The sequence below is a fragment of the Acanthisitta chloris genome, unplaced genomic scaffold, assembly GCF_000695815.1.
Source record: "Acanthisitta chloris isolate BGI_N310 unplaced genomic scaffold, ASM69581v1 scaffold17733, whole genome shotgun sequence".
Lineage (NCBI taxonomy): Eukaryota > Metazoa > Chordata > Aves > Passeriformes > Acanthisittidae > Acanthisitta > Acanthisitta chloris.
Window position 1 is genome coordinate 2290 of NW_008663426.1, and position 9239 is coordinate 11528.

At 38.6% G+C, this 9239-nt stretch overlaps 1 protein-coding gene across 2 annotated transcripts; it reads right to left on the minus strand.

Moving 5' to 3' along the window:
- Window positions 1–1321: 1321 nt before the first annotated feature.
- On the minus strand, window positions 1322–7854 carry METTL6 (methyltransferase like 6). Of its 2 annotated transcripts, XM_009071000.1 has the most exons (5): window positions 7473–7854; window positions 6680–6814; window positions 5309–5479; window positions 4157–4298; window positions 1322–1717 (listed from the first exon to the last, which is right to left on the minus strand). In XM_009071000.1, the coding sequence occupies exons 1-5, from the start codon at window positions 7752–7754 to the stop codon at window positions 1569–1571; spliced, it is 879 nt and encodes a 292-aa protein (XP_009069248.1). In that variant the 5' UTR covers window positions 7755–7854; the 3' UTR covers window positions 1322–1568. The 2 variants fall into 2 exon arrangements, with proteins under 2 accessions (XP_009069248.1, XP_009069249.1); XM_009071001.1 differs by lacking the exon at window positions 6680–6814 and having other exon boundaries at window positions 1439–1717.
- Window positions 7855–9239: the final 1385 nt, after the last annotated feature.

Below are 9239 nucleotides of genomic sequence, written 5' to 3' on the forward strand. Positions count from 1 at the left end.
TCCACCAATGCTGTTTAAAAACAGGTCTTATGTTTCCCTTTTTTCAGTGATCAAGGACTTCACCTGTCTGCCACAATTTCTCAAAAATTATAGACAGTGGCTTAGCAACTACATCCACAGCTCCCTCAGAACCCAAGGATGAATTTCATCAGGTTCCACAGACTTACGCACATTCAGGTTCCTTAGCTGGTCACGAACCTGATCCTCTCCTACGGACGGGTCAGGGGCTTCATTCTCCCAGTCTCTACATTTGCCTTTCTCGACTTGGGCAGTGTGGCTGGAGCACTTGCAGTTGAAGGCTGAGGCATAGAAGTCATTGAGAACATCAGCCTTCTCTTTGTCCAGGGTAGCTACGTCTCCTGTTTCCTTATGGAGAGGGCCCACAGCCCTTGCTGTTATCCTTAATGTCCCTGGCTAGACTCAATTCCAGCTGGGCCTTGGCTTCCCCAACCACATCCCTAGCTTCCTGTACAATTTCCCTGTATTTCTCCCAGCTCACTTGTCCTCTTTTCCACCTCCTGAGGACATCCTTTTTTCCCTCTGAGTTTGCCCAGCAGCTTGTTATCCATCCATGGGGGTCTCCTGGCATTTTTGCCTGATTCCCTCCTTGTCAGGATGCATTGCTCCTGAGCTTGGAGGAGGTGATCCTTGAGTATCAGCCACCAATTCTGGACCTCTCTGCCTTCCAGGACTTCATCCCATGGGACTCTGCCAAGAAGGTCCTTGAAGAATAGCAGGCCACAATATAGCAGCAATATAGTGGCTTTTAGTGCTAGGAATAACAAAGACCAACACCCTTCCTGAGAGTGATGGGAAAGAATTAAGACCTCTGCTCAGGAAAGAAACAGCTGATTGCACTTCATATCAAAGGAAGTTCTCCTGACTTGCTGATTTCAGTGCCAAATGGGAAACAGACTTGAAAAAACTCAATTGTTTTTGCTCATCCAATGAGGAACATCCGAAATTAATTGAGGATAAAGACACCCTGATCCATTAACATGCTTCTTTAAGCATGAAATCAGAAAAATTAGGATCTTATTTAGAATATACATATTTGTTTACATTTAAATGCTGATCATATTAAAAAGATACCATTATTAAAATACCAAAGCAACTCAAATTATACCACTGTTTCATTCCTGTATCTGAGAAATTACACTCAGAAGCTCTGCAAGTACTGAAAGTAGATGAAATACTGTAACTTTAACAAGCCTCAGAAAACTGCAAGTGACAGAAACACAGCATAGTTATTTAAAAACTAGCTTTTAATAAAAATGGAAATAACAATTATGATAATAACTAACCAACCATATTTATGTGGTTTACCTGATCCTCCAACACAGGTTTTACTTTAGAAGCAGGAATACAGATACTCAGCAAGTTGCCTGCATCACTAAACCATCTTAAAATTGAAGTAAAAATAGCATTCATGTTTAGCATCCTAGGATGAAAGTCAGCAAGAGGTACTAGATGCAGTCATTTCTGGTTTACCAGAGAGATGAGCACACACAAGGTTATGTGCTAACTTCCGTTTTAAACAAGCAATGCTGTTGCTAATTGGCAAGACCTTATGTCTTACTGAAAGGCTTCTGAAATTTGCTTTGAAGGAAAACTCTTGGAACACGCAAGTCTTCTTTCCTGTTCACAGTTTCTCGCTGCACATACTCATTGACCACTTGCTCATATCCCTCAGCCTTGAAAAGCTGAGATAAGAACTCTGGAAGACAATTAAAAAAAATAAAAAAAAGATGAAATATTATACATACTTACGCTATTTTTAAAACACTAGATAGCATTTATATAAGCATATGTTCTTACGTGTTACAGCATGAAAATCACACAGGCCTTCAGATTTCAAGCTGTTCTATGCAGGCAGACTGCTGAATAAAAATCAATACAGATCTCCTTTAGAAACACCAACCTAAGCAAAACAGCTTGTAAAACTGGGGCTTAAGCTAGTCACTCAGCTTAGTTTCCAAAAATGGCCACCTCTCTTATTTTTATTGAGCCTTGTCACTCTCACTGTGACTGATGCTCAGGGAAGAACACCTCCAGACATTCATATGCCATTGCTCAACAGGACAAAGGTCAAAACGGCAAAATGGATGTGGTGGTACCAAGCCTCCACAAGGCTGAACTGAAAGGAATTTTACTCAAAGCGTATTTCCCTTAAGGAACGCAAAAGTACCTCACAAACAGGGTGACCCATGCAGCAGAGAGGGTTACTGAGATTATTGATTTGTCATGTTAATTAAAAATCACAACTTTTCCTTTCCTGCACTTTATTTCATTTATGCAGGCAATAACTTCACAGTAAATTTAAGCCATTCTAAACTTCTGCTACTTGTCAGAGAACAAAGACATGCCATTTTTCACTGCTCAGGGGAATTAGCTCCATGAAACGTCGATCGTGTGGGTAGAGGAAGCACTAGAAGAGATGCTGTGTTGAGGAAGATGAGACCACCCACTCTGGTGATAGTACAGGCTTATATCAACCTAAGCCCACCATGGAGCCACACACACTGGTTGTAAACATTGTGTGTTCATGTAAAATGGGGGACCCACACCGATGAAACATAAATCAACAGCACTTAATTGTGGATCTGTTGCAATCTCATTGTAAGAAAGTTGCACATATTTCATAACACAAAATTACAATCATGCATTCCTCCACAAATGTAGTAGTATTTCAAACAGTTAAATAAAGGATTCTTTTTTTCCATAGAAGAAGTTCAGTGCTGTTATCTGAGGCCAGACATATTAGCAATAAATATCACTCAAATCATTTCATGCAGCAATTACTTGGTCTACTAGGGTACTGCTAAAGAAATGAAAAACAGCATGGGTTGCAATCTGTGCAGAAATGATGGGAGTCGTTATCTCCAGTAACAAAAGAATTCTCAAGCATTATTTATATATCATATTTATATGAAAATCTGTGAGATGAATGAGATCATAATGATTAAAAATGGGAGCAGAGGTGACCCATGAGACAGTCATAGACTAGCCCAATGAAAAACAATTGCTAACATGAGCAATATAAAATAAATTCTCTCTTTTCTCCTTCCTTCCTCTTCCTTCTCCCTACCTCAATTCTTCCACCAAGGGAAACATGCATACTAGCAAGGAATTTCTCATTCAGAAACAATTCTAACATACAACAAAAATGGGATTTAAAATTCCACAGCTAGGTCAGTCTCTTATTTGTTCCCTTTAGCATCCATTCTCTTTGCAAGAGCTAATGGTTTAAACAGAACTAAAAATCACTCAATAAATAACAGTTCTAGAAATGCTTCAATGAAGCTGTAGCACAGACTGCATTATCTTAGATTTCATCATAGTCCTATGAAGAATAGAGAGAGCTCAGACAAGATTAATGGTTTTTATATATCAGAAGCAATTAGGTAATATGTTATGGCATAAAATATGAATAACATTTACTTGGCTCTAAATCGGTCCCTTCAGTGGCTGCATTTTGCTTTAGACTAAGAACAAAGAGTCCCACAGAAATAAACACACAGCTCTTGCTACACAATGCTCTACAATCGATATGGGGGAGTAACAAGTTCAGCATGAGGAATTGGGAGTTAGAAACTATAGCCAAGCTATAATCCCAACTCATTGTGAGAGTCTAAGCAAATTCCTTCATGTCTCTGTGCTTCGAATTCTCCACCAGCAAAATGCAATCAAATTTTTGCAGGATTTGTGCACAAGCTTCTCAGCACTGTAGCCATGGTTCTGCTTTAGAAGTCAATGACTTCTTCAGCAGACCTCATCTTGGACACCAGGAATAGCCTTGCACAAAGAATGATGCCCAGAGAACTGCATATTTGCTTCACAAATATGATCGGTTCTCTTACTGAACATTGGTCTTTTTCCCTTAGGTAACAAACCAGAATGAAATTCAGCAGATTCAGAAACTGCTGCTCTTGGCACATTATAACACATACAAGAAGCTCATAAACAAGAAAGTGCTCCGAACAGTCCTGCCAGTCTAAATACTCTCTTCTTCCCCAAAAGGATGGCAAATGAAATAAACCACAATTTAACAGTTTACTTGTGTAAAACAAAACTTTTGTGGACATGCTGGCAGTTCCCTGAAACAAGTTTAAACAGAAAGTTCACAGAAAAGAAAGCACTCTACAGAATGTCTTACCTTCAGTAAAAAAATACGATCTTGTCCCATCTTGTCTAACGTAAAAGTTTTCTCCAAGTTTGCTACCGGATTTAAACCTGAGCATTGCATGATCATACAGTCCATAGTCTCGGAACAAGACACACTTGCCTGGTTTTAACACCTGTCATGTAATACATTATACATGCTTTAATAAGATAAACAGGTTCAGTCATAGATAGATATATTTGTCTGTACACACATACAGGCACATACACACATAACTAAGGAAAGGTAGACTAACATATTCAATACAGAAGTTATATATATATACACACAACACACACACATATATATATAGTTCGTTCCCTGTGCAACAAAATGTTCTTTAAAAACTGGACCATACACTCTAAAAAATGCTTCCCCATAAACAAGAGACTACAAATAGTTTAAGAATACTTGAGTGCTGATCAGATAAATAAGCAAATACAGAGGAAAGAAGAAAATATACGTTAACAAAAAGTCCCAACAGGGCATTTTCTTTGTTGGGTAGTATACAGTTTAGCACCTGATTTTCCTTAATGATTAAAATTTAGAATATCATGACCTTTCTTGTTTCATGCAAGCATGAAAAATGTTGCATTATATTAAGAAATAAATCAGCAACAATTTCTGGAAATTGGGTTGTGGGTGTGGGTTGGTTTTTCTTATTTTAATTGTTCTTTGGTAAAGAAATCAAGCCATAAAGAGTTTAAAATTTAGAAATGCATAGTCATTGGCCATGCTGATTTTAGATACCTGATGCATGAAACTTTTCTACAAATTCATCAAATACCAGCTGTGTTTGTTATAGGAGAAAAGGAGTACTTGCCACTTCCCAGTTTGTGCAGAAGCAATTTAAACAAGCAAAGTATCTCCACAGAGAAAACAATAATATTTTTTATATACCTTTTTGTTATGTCAACAGCATGCATTGAACCTGAATCCAAACAATCTCACAATACCAGGAGAAAAAAACCCCCAACACTGTAAAACACATTTCGGTCCCATATACAAGGTGAGCTCACTAAATACATCCATGGAATATAATATTAAAGATCACCATTACAAGAGGGGGTATTTTTTCAGAAAAAAAAAGGTACCTTTAAGCTAAAAGGAAAGTGTTTTAAAGGTTGTAAAATCAGCTGGGTTTACCTTGTAAATGTTCTTCAGAACAAGATGCATTTTGTCAGGATGAATGGCAGAAAGCACAAATATAAGTGTGACAACATCCACAGAATCTGCTGGTATATTGTCTAGAAGATCATCTTTGGTAAGATCACACTGGAACACGTTACATCTTTCAGTACTGTATAAGGCATTTTTCTAGGGAAATGAAAATTCAATTACACTTTCACTGAAAATTAGCAGCATTTGTTATTGCAATAAAGTAAAAAGCTTATGAAACTAATCAGTAGAGCAACACAAAACATGGTGCCAAAAGAGCATTAACTTCCAACAGGTGACTAGTGCAGTCAGAAATTCTTTGTTGCACACTGCAATAGTGAAAGTGCAACCAGTAGAGCTGTCTGTTTTCATGAATTTGAGAAGGAATGTGCATTAAGGCAGTTCAGAGAACATATCATTTCTGTTTTACTGCTGCTTCTACTCTTTGAAAAAATACATAAATAATATTAAGAAAAATTAAGTACTGCAGGGTAACCAAAGTAAAGTACAGCTCTTGAGCCAAAAGTAGACTGTAAACAGTCGAGGTTCTTGTCACATAACCTGCAGCTGGGCTATTCTAGTCCACATTTCTGCTGGGTAAAAGGAAACCTGGTCTTGGCAAGAAATAAGTTCAGCAAGAGCTGTGCAGGCAGATGCCATTAAGTCATCCAAAACTCAGGGTACACACTCAGCCCAACCTCATCTTGAGGTGCAGCCATGGCATCCCAGGGAACTGCTGTCCTCTCCTGTTGGCCACGCACACTGCTTCCCATCTTCCCATGAGACATGCTGTTTGTGTCCTGTTGTTCTTGGTCACAAATGTCCAAAGATACTGCTTTCAGTTAACAGATATCTAGAAATGCACTTGCGATTACAAACCAAAGAAACCAGGAGACTTATAAAGGCCAAAGCCCCCATCAGCCTTGCTGGAAGGCTCAACTTAAGGCTACAGTACCATCTACCCACAAATAAGTATAAACATACCTACTCCTAACCAGGCTACAAATTTCCCTGTTTTCAAGGTTCTCCTTGGCACTCAAGGGCAAGCTTCCACTGCAAATCAATTTTGCATCTACTGCAGTCAGCAGAGACATTGCAGTGCTCCAAAATCCAGTCTTCATAAATCACTCAAGTGATATCCCATAATGGTACAACTTGATGCTGAAAAACTCGGTCTCAAGCAATGATTTGGCTTCTTGCATGGGATCTCCACTGAAAAGGATCAGCCTCCATTTTTTGGCAAAATCTATTCTACCCTCTTCACAAAAAGGAAAGCAAGAGAAGTCTGTCATTACAGTCAGTTGTCACTTCAGAAGCTTTGAAAAACACTCTAAAAGTAGTTCCAAATATCACACCAACCTTCACATACTCAACAGCTCTAGGAGAGAAATCACAGGCGTATGCAAAAATATTCAGATCTTCTTCTAAGAGTGGAAACAAGCAGTTCCCAACCCCGCAGCCTGCTTCCAGAATGGTCAGTTTCTGATCTGCAAACTGGGAAAGAAGCAGTACAAGATAAAGCACCTGATTTTTGTTTTCCCCATTACATGAGCAGAGACACTGTTCAATCGGCATTTTGAAAGCTATGATCAATTTTAACTGCCATTGATTAAAAAACCAAAGTAGACATCCACTGGATGTCACTAAAGGCCAGACATCTTGATTTCTGCAAAATCAGAAATCTTTTTAGAATATATTAATATTTCTTTAGTCGCCTACCCCTTAAGCAATCAACAGACTGTTGTACCATTTCTGTCTTGCCTTTCAGTCAGCTATTATGAACAACAGATGCATCTGGCTATTCCCTTTCAAAACGTTCTGCAATTAGCCTGCAATTCTGGATGCTTTCCTTTAAAGCAGTGTACTGAAGTGCACCAACTTGCATTGGAAAAAATATCACAGAGACAAGCTGTCTATTTAGGACACAAAACAAATACTCCAGAGTTCATTCTCAGCATCCAGTATGCTACGGACTGTATCTCCATCCAGTGCGGGTCTGAAACTTAACTGATACATCTGATTCTGAGGAGTTACCTTCAATATTAAGGGAAAGATTAAGGCACTGGAAACTTAATGGCTTTGTTATAAGTATTGTTAAGTCTCTTGGAAACAATCAATCCCATCTTTTACAGCAGAAGTGTATAGATCTCACCTCCCGACATGCTTTTAACTCTTCAAACTCTCTGGTTGTCCAATGTCTGTCTTTGAAGAAATTGGTGCTGTTTCTTTTGTAAAATAGATCCCAGTTCTTCTGTGCCTCTTTCTCCAGTTTCAGTTGTTTGAACTCAGACACCAAAACCTGATCTTTTGCCAGTCTCTCAGCTTCCTCTGGGCTAAGGATTCTTGCACTATGGCCTTTTTTTTGGAAAGCACCATCTTCAGTAGATGTTGTTACTGTATCCAAGCAATTGGCTAATGCCTTTTCTTGGAACATCCTAGATTCTTTCACAGGAATATGAACACCAAAGACCCAAAGGTGATTTTTTTTCTTTAGTGTATGGTGCCATCGCTTAAGTAAAATAAGTGAGAATCTAGAAGCAGAAGAAAAAATGAGAAAGAATTACAGCATGCTCTTACTACAGTTTTACAGTGATAAGCCACCAGATTTTTTTAATTTCTTAAAACCTTCATCCAATCTAATGACTGTATACAGCTTCACACTGATGTCAAATCTAAAGAAGTCACTTAACAGTCTGATGGTCTTCCCTCTGCATCCTAGAAAGCTACCCAACAGGAGAAAGATGGTGCAGCTCCACGTTTATTTTCACTAAAACATACTTTAGAAGTAAAGCAACGGCCTTGTTTCTTGTTAAGCCCAGTTAGAACACCTCGGAAAAATCATACCTGAAAAACAGGTGACACTTAAAAGTCTCATTAAAGTTGACATACAAACTGTATGCATGTCAGCATTTCTCCTTCCTGCCCTCACCTCTATGAGAAAACACTGGTGAAAACATCAGCATTTATAACACCGTACCACCTGAACAAGAGAACAAAACCAACACTGTGGCCAAAATGCCCAGAGCTGACCTGTGCCAGCATTCCTTCCACTGCCTCCTCCTGAGGACTCACACTGGTTTGACCAATCACAGGTGGGTTTGTTTTCAGAAGTTAACAAAAACAGAGCAACAAAAAGAGTTCTGCATAGGCTGGGAAGGGATCCAAATACTTCCTCTGATGTTAAACTAGTTCTGAGCTCTGCCTTGCCACAAAAACACAGCTCCTGGAGGATGGCATGTGTGAATTAAAATCTGCATGGCCCAGTAACTCCCAGGTAGCAAAAAGGTGCCATTCAGGTATATCAGTGCCCAGACCCAGGCACTGGTGCCATTTTACCAGAATGGAAATGAGAAAAACCCAACAAAAAGCACAAAAGCACACTAACTAAAGCACAGAAAAGGAGTGATACTTCGCTCACATATTCCATTTTGCATGATACGAGCACAAACATGAAATACTGAAGTGTGCAAATGAAATAAAGGAAAATACTTTGCTCAGAAACATGAATGTTTGCACGTGAAGTGTGCAAATGGAATAGAGAGGAGCACTTTGTTCACAGACACAAACATGAAATGTTTGCACAACGGAGTGTGCAAATGAAATAAAGAACTGTCAAAGTTTTGTTCAGTCCCACAGGAGATGGACACTTATTGCTTAAAAAAACCCCAAGCAAACAAAAGAGCAAGAGAGAAGGTTATATAGAGAATAGGTTCCTTTGACAGAAAGCCTCTTCAAGAACAGCATATCCTCAAAATAAAAGCAAATAAGTAAATAAAAAAGCTTGATCAGCAAAACTTAAATTTCTACTGTATGTCAGTAGAATCTTAATTAACCCATTAAAAATAATTACTTTTTAAGTTAACTAATTAACATTTTAACACAAAAAGGTTAACGCCTGTATTTCTTCACCTAACAACAC

Coding starts and splice junctions, on each gene's coding strand:
- METTL6 (XM_009071000.1), bottom strand. CDS start 7,754: ATGTTCCAAGAAAAGGCATTAGCCAATTGCTTGGATACAGTAACAACA. Junction 4,299..5,308: donor TTCTGAAGAACATTTACAAG/GTAAACCCAGCT, acceptor ATTACATGACAG/GTGTTAAAACCAGGCAAGTG. Junction 1,718..4,156: donor ATCGTATTTTTTTACTGAAG/GTAAGACATTCT, acceptor ATTGTCTTCCAG/AGTTCTTATCTCAGCTTTTC.